The sequence below is a fragment of the Hyaena hyaena genome, unplaced genomic scaffold (genome assembly GCF_003009895.1).
Source record: "Hyaena hyaena isolate Hyena2069 unplaced genomic scaffold, ASM300989v1 scaffold_63, whole genome shotgun sequence".
In the NCBI taxonomy this organism is placed as follows: domain Eukaryota; kingdom Metazoa; phylum Chordata; class Mammalia; order Carnivora; family Hyaenidae; genus Hyaena; species Hyaena hyaena.
Window position 1 is genome coordinate 3,642,198 of NW_024080695.1, and position 17,755 is coordinate 3,659,952.

Sequence of the window (17,755 nt, forward strand, 5' to 3'; positions counted from 1 at the left end):
ACGCTGATGACCACTTGATGGACCCCAGCTCTGTGCTGGGGACTGTGTTCGGTCCTTTGCATTCATTATTTCCCGCCACAGTAACCCCCCGTGGCACCCACTATCACTGCTCCTGTTCTAGAGATGAGGCACTCCAGGCTCAGAGAGGCTAGGGAACTTCCCTGGGGCCACACAGTAAAGGCAGAGCTAGAACCTGGTCTCTGAACCTTCTGTCCAGTGCAGTTCTGGAACGGGCATCTGACCTCATTCTGTCTTGATCTTGATGCCTTGTTCTTCTGGCTTCGACACCCCTGAGGCAAAGGGGGGCCGACTGCACGCAGTCAGCACAGTCTAGAGAAAGCGTTATAATTTCTACCGGTACTGGGTTCCTTCTTTACACACCACCTGAAATTGCTGCGTAGTAACTTCCGCTACTTTTCGCCAGAAGGGAGCGCTGTTGCTGAAATTCACACAGCCCCCTTGTTTTAACCAAACATGAAGTCCTTCAGGTTAGAAAATGCCTGCAGAAACCATGTCCAGGGGTCAGGACGTCTGGAAGAGCCAGGCATGGGCAGTCAGGGGCCTGACGTACACTTCCTTCTTATCTCACCCGGTCAGTCTGGAGGGAGACCCGTCAGGAAGTGAGGCTCAGAAGTCTGACCCACCCCAAGTCACAGAAACGGGCTGGTGGATCAGAGATCTGGGTGGTGCTAAGACCCCTCCTCGAGCAGGACAGCGGAGAGTCTCTGACCAGGAGAACAGACAATCTTGGCAGGAGTGTGGGGCTAGTGAGCCGATAAGGGGCCAGCGCAGGTGACACGGCCGCATCTTTCAATGTAGCTTCGCTCTGGGCTGACTGGGAACGTGGCTGCGGCCCCGCGGGCAGAAACACCGCACCTGCCTTAAGCTTCATTAAAGTACACTGAGTCAGGAGTAATCAAAACATCTAGAAAAATATGATTGATTCAAATAAGGGAAAAGTGTGGGGCCACCCTCCTTAGCTGACATTTAAGGGCCCCTGGGGACTTTTAAGGGTGTTGGGAGAAAGATTCTGGAAGAGACCGAGCTGCTGGCCTGGGGATGGGCTGGGGGCGCAGCCGCAAGAGACGCGGGTTTAATCGCTGGCTTGTCACTGACCAGCACTGATATTGTATCTGTCATCTACTGCTGTGTAACAAATGGTCCCCGCATGTAGCAGTCTGAAACAGTGGCACCATTACCTCACACCATTTCAGGGAGTCAGGAGTCAGGTGTCGATGAGCTGGGTGTTTCCGGCTCAGGGTGTCATACGTGGCCGTTGTCTCTGAAGGCCTGACTGGGTGGAGGTTGTTTCCAGGCTCGCTTATGTGGCTTGAGGCTTTGGTCTCCCCAGGGCTATTTGTAGCATGGTGCGCTCACCCAGATGGCCGGTCTAAGAGACAGGGCGTCCAAGCCAAAAGCCATAGTCTTTCTATAAACTAATCTCTTCCTACCCATGGGTCCTGTCCCTGGGCTTTAATAAAATCACCTTTTTGCACCAAAGATGTCTTCAAGAATTTTCTTGGTTGTTGGCTCTGGAACTCCCACCATCACCCCCAAGAGACCTAGTCATCTGTCTCCCCCTTGCTCTGGGCTCCAGTGCCATCCTTCTCTGGTGGGCTGACATTCTCGGGGGCTCTTTCAGCTCTCTGGAGATTGGGAGGCAGGGGATGAGCTAGACCCCCTCCCCACTGGTCTTGCCCGGGCTTGGCTCCTGGTCTCCCGGTAGCTCTGAGCCTCAGGTGCGCATTAGCCTCACAGGAGCTCTCCCCAGATCCGAGGCCCAGCCCTCAGCATCTTGGGCTAGGATTCAGCATAAGAACTTCTTAAAACTCGTCAGAGGACTCGGGGTGCCTGGGTGGCTTAGTCGGTTGAGCGTCCGACTTTCGCTTAGGTCGTGATCTCGCGGTTCGTGGGTTCGGGCCCCGCTTCGGGCTCTGTGCTGACTGCCAGCTCGGAGCCTGGAGCCTGTTTCAGTCTGTGACTCCCTCTCTCTCTGACCCTCCCCTGCTCACGCTGTCTCTCTCTTTCTCCTACAAATAAATAAAAATATTTAAAAAAAAACAACCTCGTCAGAGGACTCTACCATCCTAAGGAGATAGTTCTTCTGTGAATGAAATAGGGCAACAGTCTTTCTGCAGAACTGTTTGCAGGAAAAGCAAATGATCTGTAGATTTACTTGGAGGAAAGCTAAAAACAGTGTGGGAGTCCATTGGTTTTCACCACTTTGGGCAAGGAAGACACAGTCACCCCAGGCGTTTTTGCTTGGTTTCACCCGGACAACGTTTCAGAGCCACCTGTGGAAGTTAACCACTTGAGAAAAACTTTAATAAAGGCTTACCAGCTGCGAGAGTGGTTTCCTAGCAACAGAAAAGCTTTTAGAGCTCGAAATAGTTGCCCAAGTCGTGATTCATTTCAAACAGCCGTTTCCCTTTAAAAAAAAAAAAACAACAAAAAAAAACCCATTATCTCTACCTGGAGACTGTTAGCATCTCATGGGGACCCACACAGTCAAATGACAGGATGAATTTCACGGAGGGAGTGAAAATCTGCAAAAGGCAGCGGCTGTCTTCAGACCAAAGTGAAAAATGAAAATGGAAAGGAATCCACTAGTAAAATCATGCAAAAAAAAAAAAATCTAAACGTGCAAAATAGGACTGTTTGCAGCAGTAAATCAGGGATGTAATTCACCTGTAAAGCCTCTGAGGTGTTGAGGATCATCTCATTCATAAATGTGCCAACTGAGAATGTACTTCACCTCAGGAGGATGCCCATTTCTCTTGGGAGATGGACTTGCTCACTCAGCAGAGGTTTTCTGAGCACCCACTGTGTGAGTGGCGCCGAGGCACGTGGCTCTGAGCTGGGACACTGGAGCCCAGCTGCCGGGATGCAGCTCTTGGCCTCGGTAGTAGCAGTAGGTCTCAGAGATGTTACCCACCAGGGCTGCCCTTCCGTTTTCTCACCTGCAAAGCATGGAGAATGACAGTACCTACCTCAGTGGGGCAGATCAAACAAGACAATCTTTGCATAAGTGGCCAGCACGTCTGAGCTCCCGGGGAGCACGTTAATGACATCATCTTGGGTCCCTCGCACTGGACCGAACCTTCGGTGAAGCCCTGCTGAACGCTGCGACTCGGCCCCAGCCATCCCTGGGGACGTCGGGGACAGTCTGTGCCCATGCTGAGAATGAGGAGGGAGGTCACTGAGACGGGCAGTAAGGGCTGCCTGTGGGAGGGAGGAGGGAGCGGGGTTGGGGTGGGGAGGATGGAGGGGGCTTAGCTGCAGCCTGGAGCCATGGTCTCACCAACACTGCCAACACCAAGCAGGCTGGTTCTAGGCGTCCGAATGCATCCCTGGGGCCCCTCGCACTGCTGGCCAGCGTCTAGATCCCCTGCCGCCGGACGCGAGAGTACCGCGTCTCCCCCTCTGCTGGTCACCGGGCTCTGCGCTGGGCAGGGGAAGCCTGCTCCCGGCAAGCGCGGGATGGCTTGAACGTCAGTGAGTGTCCCGCCCCTCGGGTCCTGGGGCTACTGGGTGGCTCTTGACTCTTGAAAACCAGAAGAATGGCATCTGAGCCCCCCGTGAGCCCGTGTGAGTAATGGGGGTTTCTGGCTGGCAGGAGAAGGCAGAAACAGGACGCATCCCTGTCCCTAAGGCCACCGCCTAGAAGTTGCCCATGTTGCCTGCAATCACTGGCTGGGAAGTAGGCCCACGGCTGGGAAATGTGGCTCTTCTTGGGCAGCTGCTGGTGCATCTCAGAGTCAGGCTCTCCTATCACGGAGGGCACAGTGGGGACAGAGCAGTGTGTCTGGTGCAGCAGAAAAATGGGCTGGCACTGGTTCTTCCCAGCACTTGTCCCCAAGCCACTCCCAGAGGAGCCCTCCGGAGCCAGCCAGAGGCCACCACCATTTCTGTGACTGGCCACCAAACAGTCCTAAAGGAGGACACCTGTGGCTGTCACCGGGTCACATGGGCCTGCTTCCTGTACGGTGGCGTGAGCGCGTAACGATGATTGTCCCAAGGGTAGCAAACAGCAGTGACTTTCTGAAGGTAACAGTGGAGAAGCGGGGGTAGGTCTGGGGGACAGGGGGGCGGGGCAGCCGGGCGGGTCCTGGGTGTGAGTTCGGTCTGCGGGCAGGTGCAGGTGAGGCCCCAAGGAGAAGCTGAGGCACTGTTCGGGAGGAGCTAGGGAGCTGTGAGCTGCATGGCCGACTGGGGAGGCGGGGCGGGTGGGGGGGAAGTGTTGGTAAAAGCGGAGAAAGCCCCACTTTCAGAGATAAGCGGAGAGCGGGAGGCACCCGGCGGCAGTCAGCAGGGCGGTGCGTGCCGGACCTCATCACTGGCCCACATCCCACGCCCGTCACCCCTGCGTGACCACCCTCAAAGAGCCTGGGCAAGGGGGTACTGGGGCGACCAGGTCCTGGGACCAGCACCACGTGGGAAGGCTCCCTCCAGGGACAGAATGGTGGAGGCAGCTGGGGTGTGAAGGTGGGGCGGGTACCCAGGTGCTGGGGTCAAGGAGAAACAGATCGGGACATCAGTGGAGGCCCAAGAAGTTTCCGTGGGGTGAGGAGTCACAATGATGGCCACCAGGTTGCCTTTCCTCAGGTCCCAGCTGCAGGCTGGCAGACGGGTGGGTGGGGGGCAGCCCTGAGTGGGCGGCTCGGGATGAGGCCGTCCAGGTGGGCAGTAATGCAGAGGTCAGGGAGGCAGGAACCACAGAGCCAGCAGCCTGTGGAGGGCGGGCTTACCGGGGGGCTGTGCTCCGGCACCCCAGTACTCGGGGTGTTGACAAGTGCCCCTGCCTCCAAGCCGGATCGGAGGGAAAGTTGAGAAGGAGGAGAAAGCGGATCGTGAAAGAACCTTGAGGGTCCTGGGAGGAGGGAGCGTCCCCCAGCCCTCTGCCCACTTCCGGTCTCACACAGGGGCCCGCTTGTCCCAGCCATTCAGGGGCACCTGCCTCTGTCAGCCCGACGTCTGGAGGAGTCCTCATGTTCTTGCACTTTGGGCCACCCAACTGGGTCTTCCCCGAGCAGCTCAGCCAGTGCCGCTGCTTTCCGGAAGCACGACAAGACCCCGCACCGGAGGGTGCGCCCAGCAGGGGCTGGGACATGGCGCCGACTGACAGCGGGCCGCCCCTGGTTCTTTCCCAGCAGGTCCGAGAGACGGCCCCTCTGGGCAGCGTCATGAAGACAGAATTGAAGACCCAACAAAGTGTGATTTCTCAGGCCCGGGACCAAGAGCGGGACGTGGCTCCTAGCCACGTGGCGGGCCAGTCCTACCCCGCGAATGCTCGACAATTCTTTTTTTTTTTCAAATATTTTTATTTCTAGGAGAGAGAGAGAGAGAGAGAGAGACAGCGTGAGCAGGGAAGGGTCAGAGAGAGAGGGAGATACAGACTCTGAAAAAGGCTCCAGGCTCCGAGCTGGCAGTCAGCACAGAGCCCGACACGGGGCTCGAACCCACGAACCGCGGGATCATGACCTGAGCGAAAGTCGGACGCTTAACCGACTAAGCCACCCAGGCGCCCCTCGACAATTCTCATACGTGAGATGGTGGGGGTGGCTGCGTGGGACCTCCGCGTGTGTCCCAATCACTGCACGTGAACACGGTGCCAGAGCCACGGCCCAGCTCTGAAACCTGTTTCACGGGAACCCTTGGTCCCCGACAGTGTGAGCTCAGCAAATCCTTACGTGAGCCTCACACCCAGTGAGGTCCTGGGCCAGCAGCCTGTTTATCAACAGGAAAAGCAGGACAGCAAGCACATCAGGGACCCTCCGGAGCACAGGGGCCCAGGGCGTTCCGATGTTGATGGCTCCCTGGAGGCAGACCAAAGGAACAGCGTCTGGAACCAAACAGCTCACAGCTGGCCAGGTCGCTGGGAAGCCGGACAGCCTCTCAGTGTGTTACTAGGCCCTGGCTTCAGCGCCAAGAGGGCCTCCCGGCTGCTCGCAGGACAGAGGGGCCATTCCAACCTGGCCTCTGCAGCTGGAGCTGCATCCTCCGGGACCTCTGGCACCCTGGGCCCCGCCTGAGGCCTCCCAGTGGGTGCCCGGAGCGATGAATCGTCCTCTGAACTTCCCAGACCTGTCCCTCCCATTGCTGTCAGAAGGGGGTGCTCTCCGTGCTCCCGGAGGCCTCCTGACCCCGATCCTACCTCAGGCTGGATGGGCCTCCCTCCCTGGGCACCCACAGCTTCCGTGTCTGGAGACAGGAGGGCCCTTTTGACCCAATGAGGGCCACTCACGCATGCTCTACATGACTTCCCTGGGGGTGGGACCCATGTTTGACTCCACAGCATCTGTTCGGCATAACGGTCAAATAAATATTTGCTCGTGGGTGGCAAGAGGTGCGCTCAAGGCTCGTTAGTTAAGTTCAATAAGGAATGGTTTAGGTAGCGACCGAGCTTTTCTGGATGTGCAGCCCTGAGGAATTAGAGGCGGGGTGGCCGGTGGGGGGGGGGGGGGGGGGGGGGGGGGGGGGGCGGCGCATGGCTGCAGGCAGGTCCATTACCCATAGTTATTTCCATCAAGTTTACGTTTGAGAAAAGCTAGAAGGGACCTTATAAGTCACGTGGTGAGGGTGTAAAGGCACAGGCCTGGGAAGCCTGAACTTGCACAAGGCCAAGGCTGGGAAGGCACAGGAGTGGGATTCACACGAGGTGGTGGGCTCTCACTTGCCTGGTACATTGCACCTGAACTTACACATTCACTTGATAGAGTGGAGCTGCACATTTAGTTTTAAAAGGGTTTCACTGTGAAACCTTTATTTAAAAGAGGTTTTAAATAAAATGAATTGCCATTCTGCAGGTCAGGGACAGGGGTGTGGGTGGTTGGTCACAAAGGGGTCTGGGTGAGCGGAGGGGTGGTCAGTAGAACTGGGGTCCAATACCCAATCTGGGGTAATCCTTGTGAGATTGTAGCGGGACAGGGGGCTCTGCTGGGGACCAAGTGGCAGCATGGTGGCCTCCATGGCCCTGCCAGGATACAGTGTGACCTCCTCACCGAATCTGTTTTCTCCTCTGGGCAGTAGGGTGGCCCCTGTATCCCCCCCATACCCGTGTAAGAATCTTATGACGTCATCTGCGTGCCCCCCTCTCTGGACCGTCAGCGGTGAGTCTGGGAGGCAAAGTCAAACTGTGAATGCACTTGGTGGCCTCCCAAAACTGCAGGCTCAGAGAGGGGGATGGGTTGACCTTTCACCTCTCCTCATGGCCCCAGGGAAGAAAGGCAGGGGGAACCCCAGCGCACAGGGATGCTGCCCCGGGAGCACTTCCCAACGCGCGGGGTTTCGGGAGGACCCATGGACCAAGCAGGATGCGCCAATCATGGCGAGATGAGCCATGTCCACGGAAAACTGGCAGCCGCTGGCGGGACAGCCAGTGCAAGGGCTCCAAACCACAGAAGGAAGCGGTTTCCCGACCGCTGGGACCTGCTGCTCACCGGGGCTGTGCTCGCGGGGAGGCGCGGGGTGCCGCCTTGTCCTCAACGTCGGGGAAGAAACGAAAGACCCGAGAGACTCACGCACGTCCCCGAGGGGACACCCGCACCGCTCCAGCACCCCTAAATGGCCAGAACCCTGATTATGTGTCTGTGGAATTATCATCGTGCGTCCCTGAGTACAGGACACCGTGAGTCACGTGCATGTCACGCGACCAGTGACGGGCGCCTCACGGGTGAGTGTGACCATGCACGCTTCTCACCCTGGGAGGCCCCCACCCCGCTGGGCAGTCCCGACGGCCTGGAGGGGGTGCCAGGGTCTGGGCACGGGCAGGAGCGGGCGTCAGCTACCGACAGTGTCAGGCCTGCTCTCTGGAACTCACCTGAATTCAGTTCAGTGCCAGTGGAGTCACCAGTTCTGTACGTACAAGAAAACGGCCCTTTTAAATAAAGAAAAGAAAAGTGGTGTAGATTTCATGAAATGCCTTTATTTTGGCTGCTCTAGGACCTTGACTTTCTGTTTCCCGGTGCTGAACACGGCCAAGCTTTTCCGAGCACCAAGAAGGGACACCCCAGGTTCTCCCCATTTCCTGATGCCGGTGGATTTAGACAGGACTCTCACAAACTCGCCCGCCGCCTCCCCCAGCTGCTGACCGCGGGAACCGGGCGGGGCCCTGATCCGCGACAGAGCTCAGGCGGCCCTGCGTCAGCCCCAGACCGGCACACAGCTGTCAAGGCTTAGCAGTGACCAAATAAATACGAAACCCTATCGCCGAATGAATTTACACAGCAGCCGTCTGGTTCTTTAAAAAAACAAATCCAACCCAAGAGTAAACAGGGCGGGGGGTGGGGCTCGTAAGTGGAGGAGGGAAGGAGGGAGACTGTCATCCGTAGAATCCCGGAGCCCAGAAGTGCTAGTGTGGCCGGGCCCACCGGCTTCGCCCTGCAAGGCTGGGGGTGGGGTCGGGACTGCATGCAACGTCCAATACCGTCCGCATTCCCAGTGGGCGGAGCTGAAGTTCACGGAGGCGGGAGCAGGCTGCACGTGACCAGCACCCCACCTGCACTCGTGTGCGCATGCGCACGCACGCATGCACACACCTGGCGTTACTACTGTGCCCTCTGGCTGGGTGGCGGCGTCCCGTGCCTGGCGGGGACGCACGCGCGGCTCCCGCCCCTGGCCCGGGGCGCGCCCTCACGCCGCCGACAGGAACGGGAAGAAGAAGAAGTCGAAGGCGAACTTGACGGCGCTGTGCACAGTGCTGCGCCAGTCGCGCTCGATCTTCACGTGCCGCCGGGCGGGTGTGAGCTTTGCCAAGCAGTTGAGGCAGCTGATGGCCTTGAGCTCGAAGACGGGCCACTTGCTGCCCAGGCGACCCTCGAGGACGGTGCTGAACTCGACGAGGCTGCCCTGGCGCAGGCCGAGCAGCACGTCCTTGAACTCGCCGCTGGCCCGCAGCACGATGTCCTTGGTGACGTCGTCCTCCTCGGGGCTGCGCGCGCCGTTGGCGCCGCTGTACGGCATGCCCACCGTGATCTCGAACTTGTAGCGGTCAAAGCGCTTGATGTGGCACGGGTGCTTGGCCAGGCGCGTGAGGCGGCACAGCTCCTCCTCGGCCGTGGGCGCGCCCCCGCCGCCGTCGCAGGCCGGGTACGCCTCGCCGTACAGGCAGCGCAGCCAGTCGCCCACGAAGAACGGGAGCACATTGATGGCCGACTCGGCGCTGTTGTCGATCTCCGTCACGCGGACGTACTTGAAGCGGCCCGTCCACGTGACCCTGTGGCCCTCCAGGTGGCTGCAGAGGATCTGCGTGCGGGCCATGTTGGTCTCCTTCCAGGCCCGCGGGCCGCACAGGAAGCCGTACTGCTGCCACGTCAGCGTGGAGTTGTAGACCTTCATGCCCTCCGAGCGGTACACGTAAAACCAGCAGAAGAGCACCAGGGCGGTGATCCACACCAGGATGAGCTTGACGAGGGAGCTCCGCGTCAGCGACTTCACCGCGCCCACCGCCGACAACCTGGCCCTGGTCCACCAGCGGAACAGCAGCGGGACGCTGCACACGGCCACGGTGACGGCGATCTTGGTGAGCCCCAGGGACAGGAACCAGCGGGCCAGCTGCACCAGGCCCGTGAGCGCCAGGCCGGCCACGAGGACCGGGAGGGCGAACAGGAAGAGGAAGTAGCCCACGCTGGCGCGGACCAGCCCCAGGCCGGTGGACTCCAGCAGGATGACCACGGACAGCTCGCACCACATGAAGCAGACCAGGTAGGGCACCAGGTAGCAGTAGGTGCCCTTGAAATTCCTCAGCCGCGCCATGCGGAGGAAGAGGTAGAGCAGGTAGACGTAGAGCAGGCAGGGGACGCTGACGTTCAGGACGACCAGGTGGCCGAGGGGCACGGTGACGAAGGTCCGGCCCAGGAGCTGCAGGAGGCGCCAGTCCAAGGGCAGCGTGGGCAGCAGGGACAGCAGGCCGGCGGCCACCTCCGTCAGCAGGGCCCTCCTGGTGTAGGGCTCGGCCGAGGTGCTCAGGCTCATGTAGCTGGTGGCCGTGAAGAAGATGGCCACGACGGCCAGCTCGGAGCAGGGGATGAAGTCCTTGCAGGCGATGGGGAAGGAGAAGATGACGAAGAAGACGGACAGCAGGAAGTGCACGTAGGGCTCCAGGTGGTTCCAGCCGAAGTTCACCTCGGCCTCCTCCACGTCCAGGTTGGGCTCGAAGCGCAGGAGCAGGCCGGTGAGGGTGCGGAAGCTCTCCCAGGCCCTGCTGTCCTGGAACACCTTGAGGGTGCAGATCACCATGGAGACGAAGGACAGGTAGAAGACGACCAGGGGGATGAAGAGGGCGAAGAAGTCGATGGTCAGGTTGCTGATGATGAAGAAGAAGATGAGGGCGTTGATGTGGTGGGTGGGGACGATGGTGGACAGCCAGTGCATGCCCGCGCGGGAGGCCATGTCGATCAGGTACTCCTTGATTTCCATGATGGCGTGCAGGGGGTACTTGACCATCTGGGGGGGGAGGGGAGACAAAGGCGGGGCGCTGGAAGATCCTCACGACTCGGCCGGCCACGCGAGCTCTGTGCAAAGTGAATGGCTCACCCCTGAGCCCCGTGTCCCAGCCGGTCCTTCCCCAGAAACACCCTCTCCCCGTGACAACGTCCTCCCCATGCCCTGCGGTCCATGCGGACCCTCCCTCCATTCCACCCAGGCCTGCGGGTCCCGGCCCCTCTCCTCTGGACGCCTGGAGCCCGTCCCCCGGCTCCCTTCCCCTCCCAGTCTCCTGCCAGGGATTCGGGACTCCTGCGAACCAGGGTCCCCTTTGGGGCCCCGAGTGCCCGGGGGAATGCACCAGGCTCCCCTCCCCACGAGGCCTCGCTTGTGGACGCAGGAGCCCTGGGCTAGCACGTGGGAGCGGGCTTGTGACCTGATCACGCCCTCCCTGCCCCCCAGCAAGGGTTGCCCTGCCGGGCCTCGGCCCCCCCGCCCACTAAGGGCAGAGGGACCGATACTTCCAAGCCCATGCAGGCTCTGAACAGTCCCAGGAGCAGCTGTGGCTGGAGGGGCTCCAGGAAGAGCTCCCTGCAGACGTGAGCCGCGGGGGCTTCGTCCGTAAGGGGCCCGAGGAGACGCGATCGCCGGTGGCAGGGACCCCGAGGACCAGCTGCCTGCCACGGCCCACCAGCACACACCCATGCTGCTCGCAGCAGACACGCAACCGCATGACCACGTCTGCAGTCTGCACCCGGTGGAAAGGGCGGGGACGACCCTCGGGCATTGTGGCAGCGGAGGATGAATGAAGGGATGTAGGGGGCAGTGAGCCGGATCCCACACCCGCCGGGTTTTCTCTGCAGGACTCCCAGAGGCTCCCGGCCCTGCTAGGGCGCAGGGGAGCGAGAGACAGGCTGGAGGAGCCGGTCCTCAAGAGGTGTGGTGTGGAGGGCGGGAGTCTGGGGGTGCCTGGAGGGGCAAAGGCTTGGACCCCAGACCACACAAGCTCACCCTCGTGTGGGGGCGTGGAAGCCTGGCGGTACCCAGAGCCCACCTGAGGGGCTACGCAACGGACACCCATCACTGCCCCAGTGACGTGGGCACCGCGGCCTCCACCCGTGCCCTCGGGACAGGCTCTCCCTGCCCACCCTGCCGGGGTGTGGAGGAGAAAACCGGCCATGAAGGGGGTCCTGAGTGAGCGTAGCCAAGCAGTCACAGCAGGAAGTGGCTATCAGCCGAGAGTGACCAAACCCCCGAGAAGCAACTGCGTGGGGCCCGTTCCACAGAGGAGGGGCCCAGGCGCCGGCAGGAGTCTGTGGTAAGAAAGTGTGTGTGTAGCACACCTGTCGCTAGCGGCAGGACAGACAGAGGTGTCAGGGCCCCGTGGTATCCTGCGTGCCCTGCAGCTGGGACCTTGAGCTGGGGCTCAAGCTCTCCCCTCGGGCCTGAACTATTCACACGTTTTCTTTTGCCCTTGAGGCCAACACAGCGTGGTTGAGAGGAGCTTTAAAGGACAACGCAACCTCAACCTAATGCCCAGCTTGTCCTCTGTGTCTGGCCTCTGTCTGCCCGCGCAGGCACCGGGGCCGCGAGGACCAAGGAGTCCTTCTTCCCGTTGAGAGTCCCAACTCTGCCCCCCGTCGCTTCCATCCAGGCCCTGCTCTTGGGGACCCACTGAATCCGGAAACGGAAAACCTTTTCCGTAGACAGAGTCCAACAAATTAAAAGCTCGAGCTGTTCTTCAAGCAGGAAAGAGATTTTTAAAAAACAGAGCTGGGGGCCAGTTGTACGACAGGACGGCACAGTGCGCTCTGGCCAGGTCGGAGGCCGTCGGCCACTCTGCCAACCCGAGGGGCCCGGGGTGTGACGACGGGCCCCTCAGGCAGCTCATGGCAAGGCTCAGACCCACGTGAGTGTTCACACGTCGGACCTCGTCCAGAACGAACACAAAAACTGTGTGGACTTCAAGATACGACCACATTCCCTCTTCCGAGGGTTTCATCTGCCAGGAGAGGCTGGCTTGGGGCTCGTTGTCCGGAGCCCTCCCGGGGGGGCCACACCTGCTCACGGAGGCACTGGGCGCCTCGCTGCGGCCAGAAGACGGAGCCCTTCCTCTGCCTCCAAAAGGCAATTGAAAGCTGCAACAGCCTCGGTGTTAGAGACCCCCGCCAGGAGGCACCATCTCTTTTGCAAAATATGTTTAATGAGACGAACTGTAGAGGCAGCGAAGTGCTCTGCCAGTTTCAAACCCCGAGGGAAACGCAGAGCCCCGTGCACTGCTTGTCGGAACACTTTAAATCTCTGTCCCGAAAAGGACTCTGAGACGTCTCACAGCATTGAGGGCGACAGAATTTACCGTCCCAGCCAGGCGGGCTTGCGAGCAGGCGTCATTAGCCGGGACAGCGCAGGCCCTTCAGACTCACCCTTTCACCTCTGACCCTCACTGGAGGCTCGGGAGCGCCTTGTCTTGGCCCAGAACAACGGCCAGGGCCCCAACCCTTCTCTCAAGTTCTAAGGAAACTAACAGCATACCTGCGAAAACACGGCCCGGGGCTGCCTGTGTGGACCTTCCAAAAAGTCATGACCTCCCTCGGTCAGGCTCCTTGGCCATCCTGGCCTGTGGCTCAGAACGTCACCCTGAACACGGCACCTGTCCTCGGGGGACTCACTCGGCTTGCGGGTCCCGAGCGCGGCTACCAGGCCAGCCGCCCTGGTCTGAGCCTCCACATCTGGGCTCCCTTCAGGTGCTACGCGGACTCTCCATGCTTCCTGTCCCCCCCTCCCCACCTGCTGGCGGCTGAGCCATCGCCTGCTTCTCTGCCCCCCAATGGTGGTTCACCCCGGCCCCCACTCAGCTCACACCACATGGATGCGAGGACGACTAATGCCACGAGCTTCGTGCCGATTCGTCTGCTCAGAGCCGCTCACGCTGATGGGCCTGCCCGGGCTGGGCCGGGCCGGGCAGCCAGGCTCGCAGAGCTGCGGTATGCTCTGCAGAGTCAGAGAGCTGACCTGGGGACCCACCTGCACCGTGGTCTCCAAGGCATGACCAGGGAAGTGAAAGCTGTCACGGGAAGGGCATGGCCCACCATCCCTGGCTTCTGCACTCGTTCGTATGCCCTGTGCTTGCTCCTTGCTGCCTGTGGCTGCTCACGGGCCGACAGCAGGGGGCAGGAGTGTCTCCCTTCCATCCGGCCAGCCCATGGGGACCTCCTTGCACTTGTCTTTCCTCCCTCGGGACCCCGAGCCCCCCCAGATGTGGATGGACAGGTACCCGGCAGGGTCCTCCTGGTCTCTGAATATACCAGCACATTGCTTCTGGAAAGGCATCTTTGCGAAACTGACCTTCACTCCATGCCGTAAACGGATCATTTTTCAAAATGACAAAGTCGAAGTGAAAGTCGAACTCCAGAGCCTGCTGCTCTGCTGCCTGTAGTGGTTTGTGGAGACGGCCCCAGGAAGGGCACCCGTGCCCGTCCGTCACTCCAGAGCACACCGCCCCCAGCAGCGCCCTTGGGTTTGGAGCCTGAGTGCACGTGGAAGGCCCCTTACTTGAGGACACATCCTTACGCAGTTATGGGGACCGTCCCTGCGGGACGCGCCTCCACAGACAGGCTGCCCAGTCCCAGGGGCTCGCATGTCGGGCAGGGGCCCACCACCCACCCTTCCGAGATGGCACCAGGGTACGTGGAGAACGTGTGTCTGCTGGCCCCAGCCCCGCTTACCTTCAGGCGCAGGGGCAGATCCTCGGGGCTCTTGCCCGCCAGCCCGTCGTCATCATCATCCTGCAGGAACAGGTTGGTGGGGATGATGCCCTTGGCATACTTCTTGGTGATCTCCACGAAGTCATCCAGCGCTATGTAGCTCTTGGCTGGGGCACAAGAGAGAACAGTCCGGGGTCCGCCCACACTGCGAGCTCACCATGGCCCCCCATGGACAGGCAAGCTGGGGGCCCGAGGGAGGGAGGCTGAGCGAGCTCAGGCGGGCGCAGAGGGGCCGGTGGGGAGGAGAGAGGGCAGACAGGGCAGCCTTCACCCGGCCTCTTCGCCTCGGTGACAGCCGTGCGTCCCTCCCCTGAACTTCCGTCTGCCCAGCTCTCAACCCCAGCCAGTCCCGCAGCCACCTCCTCTCCTTCCGCCCCCGGCGGCAGCTGCCCCGCAGCCCACAGCCCGGCCACATGCCCACCCCCCACTCAGCGCGCATCCACAGAGGACCTGCTACATGCCAGGCACCGTGCTAGGCAGTGGGCTGGCAGGCGCACGCGAGCCCAGCATGTGCCCAGCTCTGGACTCCTGGTCTAGCCGGGTCGCGCTAAAGATGCCTGACTGCAGACGCGATGGGCTGCTCGCCAGGGTCGCGTCCACTCGGAACCGTCCCCCAGGCGGGGGGGAGTGCGATGAGTGACTCGGCACAGCGATCATGATCGTGAATGGGCAGCCAGCCACAGGGCTGATGGGGCCGTGAGCCGCAGGGCTGCTGTTCTCCAGGTGCTCCTGAGGCCTCCCGTGCAGGGGCTGCTTTCGGGACACTGGGGACACTGGGGACAGAAGCCCATTGCAGAAAAGGGCAACAGACAGCATCGAGAGTAGAGGAAACAGTGTCGGGAATGCAGCGAGCATCCTGGGAGAGGGTGGGGCGTGGACAAGGGGCTGTTCCTTAATACGAGGTCAGGGGGCCATAAGGGTCAAGACAAGGCAGCCTAGGGCGGGGCCCACTGAGGGACATGTGGCTGGAGCTGACCGGGAACAAGCAGGGAAGAAGAGGGGGCCCAGTGGCCTGGCCCAGGCCATGACTGGGGTCACGGGTGGCATCTGAAGCCTGTTTCAGATTCTGTGTCTCCCTCCCTCTCTGACACTCCTCTGTTCATACTGTCTCTGTCTCTCTCTCAGAAATAAATAAAACGTTAACAAAAAAAAAGGAAGGGGGAGCAGAGAAACAGGGCAGGGAGGTGGCCACGGGAACAAGGGGTCCAGTGAGGGTCTTAGTTTTATTTTCTGAGGGAAGAGGGAGAAGAGGTATAAGCATATGTTCACAAGCTGCTAGGAGAGTCCCCGTGGGGCGAGGGAGGCCAGCGGCCCGAACCCCAGGGGGGCCGGCCTGGCCGGCTGGTGGCAGGGCGAGGACCATGGTCAGCGCTGTCCACACCCGCCTCCAGAGGCCGGGTGCCTACCCGGCCTTCACCGCGGGTGGGCCTCAGACCCGTCCCTCCCAGCCCAGAGCACGTGATCTCCCCCCCACCCCCCAGGGTGCCGTGACCTGGCAGCAGTTGCAAGGCCCACAGGAAGTCCTGAGCAGTTAACCATAAAGTCCCCAGGGTGGAGAAGGCAGCGCTGGGCAGGGACCTTCTGAGAGGGCCATACTGCAGTCCCAGAGGCGCCTCTCACCCGACTGACTTCCGGCACCTCCGCGTGTAAAACCCACATAAACCCACGTAAACCCAGCCGTCCTTCCGGTTCCTATTGGCCGGACGTTCCCCTCCGCTGCAGAGTCCTACGTGGCTTAGGATCCCGTGTGCCTAACATGCCCGGGATGCACTATGCCCCAGGGTTCCAGTGACGCATCAGACAGACTGTTTACAGCGCTGTGGGAAGGGGGGAAGCGCCCCCCTCTGTAGGGAAGCTCTCTGGATTGGTGGGGCCCTCGTCCCTCTCCTCTGACCATCACTGTGCAGAAGGGGAAACTGAGCCCTGGGGCAGGAAAGCCAGGCCTGCCTGAGGTCAGGAGGAGAGGGTGTGGCCGAGCCGGGGGAGGACCCAGGCCTCCCATCAGTGCTGAGCAGCCCCCTGGGCCCCTCCTGTCTGTTTCCCCTGGGACTCAGGGGGCAGGAAGTACGACCAAGAAGCCGCCCACCGGCCGGGCAGTGGCACACAGCATTAGAGGACCTCTCCTAACTGGGTGCCCCAAACCCTCCATTCTCCACTCTCCAGCAGCCCATGCTGGGGGGAGCCCCACACTGCCCGCTGGGTGACCCCCACCCCAGGCCACTGTGTGTGGTTCCCGCCCCCTGCCCTCAGGGGCTGACTGCCTCCTCGTCCTGGCAGCTTGCTGGGGCACCCCAGATGCACTCACGTTCCCCCATCCCTCTGCCTGCAGGGACCGTCACACTGTCCCGTGTCCCTCTTCTTTCCAAGCCGTACGTTCCCGCTGGGCAGAGCCCCACTGCCCGCAACACCGATAGCCCCAGATGGACTGGACTGAAAAGTCCATTTTGCCTCCCAAGACTTTGGGGGATGTGGCGCTGCGGTGCCCGTGGACGTGGGGCCCGGGGTGGGGGGGCCGACCAGCTGGGCCACGGCTGTCACGGCTGTGGGACTGGAGGCCATACTCACATTCGCTGCTAACCAAGCGCTCCAGCACTCGCCTCTGCTTCTGTAGGAACTTGGGGACCGGGCCTGGCTGTGCTCCTCCATCTGCAAGTGACAGAGGGGCTAGAGAATCAAAGTGAGATAACTGTCCTGTAGGCCCCGCGACCTTCCAGAAACCAGCCCATGAGCTCCCAGGGCCGCCACGCAGCCCACGGTGGGCACCGTGAGGGCCACCTCTGCGCCTCTGCCCACGAGGCCGAGCTGGCACCCAGGGGCACGGCCACCTCCCCTGCCAACGCGGCCAGGGCAGTGGACACACCGCAGTTCCTGGGTGGCGGAACCTTTGCCAGCACTGTCCCTTGGTGTGATTTCGCCCCGGAATAGACAGTGCGCCCGGGGCCAAGGGTCAGGCCTCCCCTGGTCTCCCCAGCCCTGGTGCTGGAAGGGGCCCACACGAGTCCGTTCAATGGCTGAGTCAGGACTGAAGTGTTCCGCCCCTTTGTCAACATCCAGCAGCTGCCGCGCCCCTGGTCTGGCGAGCATTCTAGTCTTCCCGCATGCCAGGTGCCAAGGCGTGCCTTTGCAGGGTCCGGTCAGGCAGTGACAGCACAAGGGGAGAGGCACTGTGACCGGGAGTGACCGGGGGCCACAGGGGCCTGGACGCGCTGGGAGTGGCCTGGGGTGGGGGCTGACCTGTGGCATGCAGGGCCCCTGGGGCCCCAGCTCATCACGGCAAGCATGGCTCTCTGGGTGCTGCCGTCCAGGCCCCAGGCCTCACGGATCCCTTGGCTCGGCCCCAGTACCGAGAGAGCTAAGGGCCAAAGGAGCCCACTGGGCAGCCTTCTCTGCTGTCGGCAGGTGGCCCCAGGCCCTGTCGCGTGTACCCAAGGGCAGGGGACGCAAAGTACAGCCCCGGGCGGGAATCAACTTTCCGAACAGCTGGAGGCAGGTGCTCCTCGAGTTAATGGAGAGGAAAAAGCCAGGTGGGGCCCCAGGACACTAAGAAGCCAAACCCAGTCAGGGACACC

The 17,755-nt window shown here is 61.2% G+C and overlaps 1 protein-coding gene across 1 annotated transcript in view; it reads right to left on the bottom strand.

The window, feature by feature from the left end:
• Window positions 1-7,904: 7,904 nt before the first annotated feature.
• WFS1 (wolframin ER transmembrane glycoprotein) overlaps window positions 7,905-17,755 on the bottom strand; it is a 28,927-nt gene continuing 19,076 nt past the window's right edge. The window contains exons 6-8 of the mRNA XM_039232118.1: window positions 16,752-16,832; window positions 14,148-14,293; window positions 7,905-10,443 (exon numbers count right to left, since the gene is read on the bottom strand). Coding sequence (XP_039088049.1) covers window positions 8,632-10,443; window positions 14,148-14,293; window positions 16,752-16,832 — 2,039 coding nt within the window. The 3' untranslated portion in view covers window positions 7,905-8,631. The remainder of the gene's footprint in view (window positions 10,444-14,147; window positions 14,294-16,751; window positions 16,833-17,755) is intronic.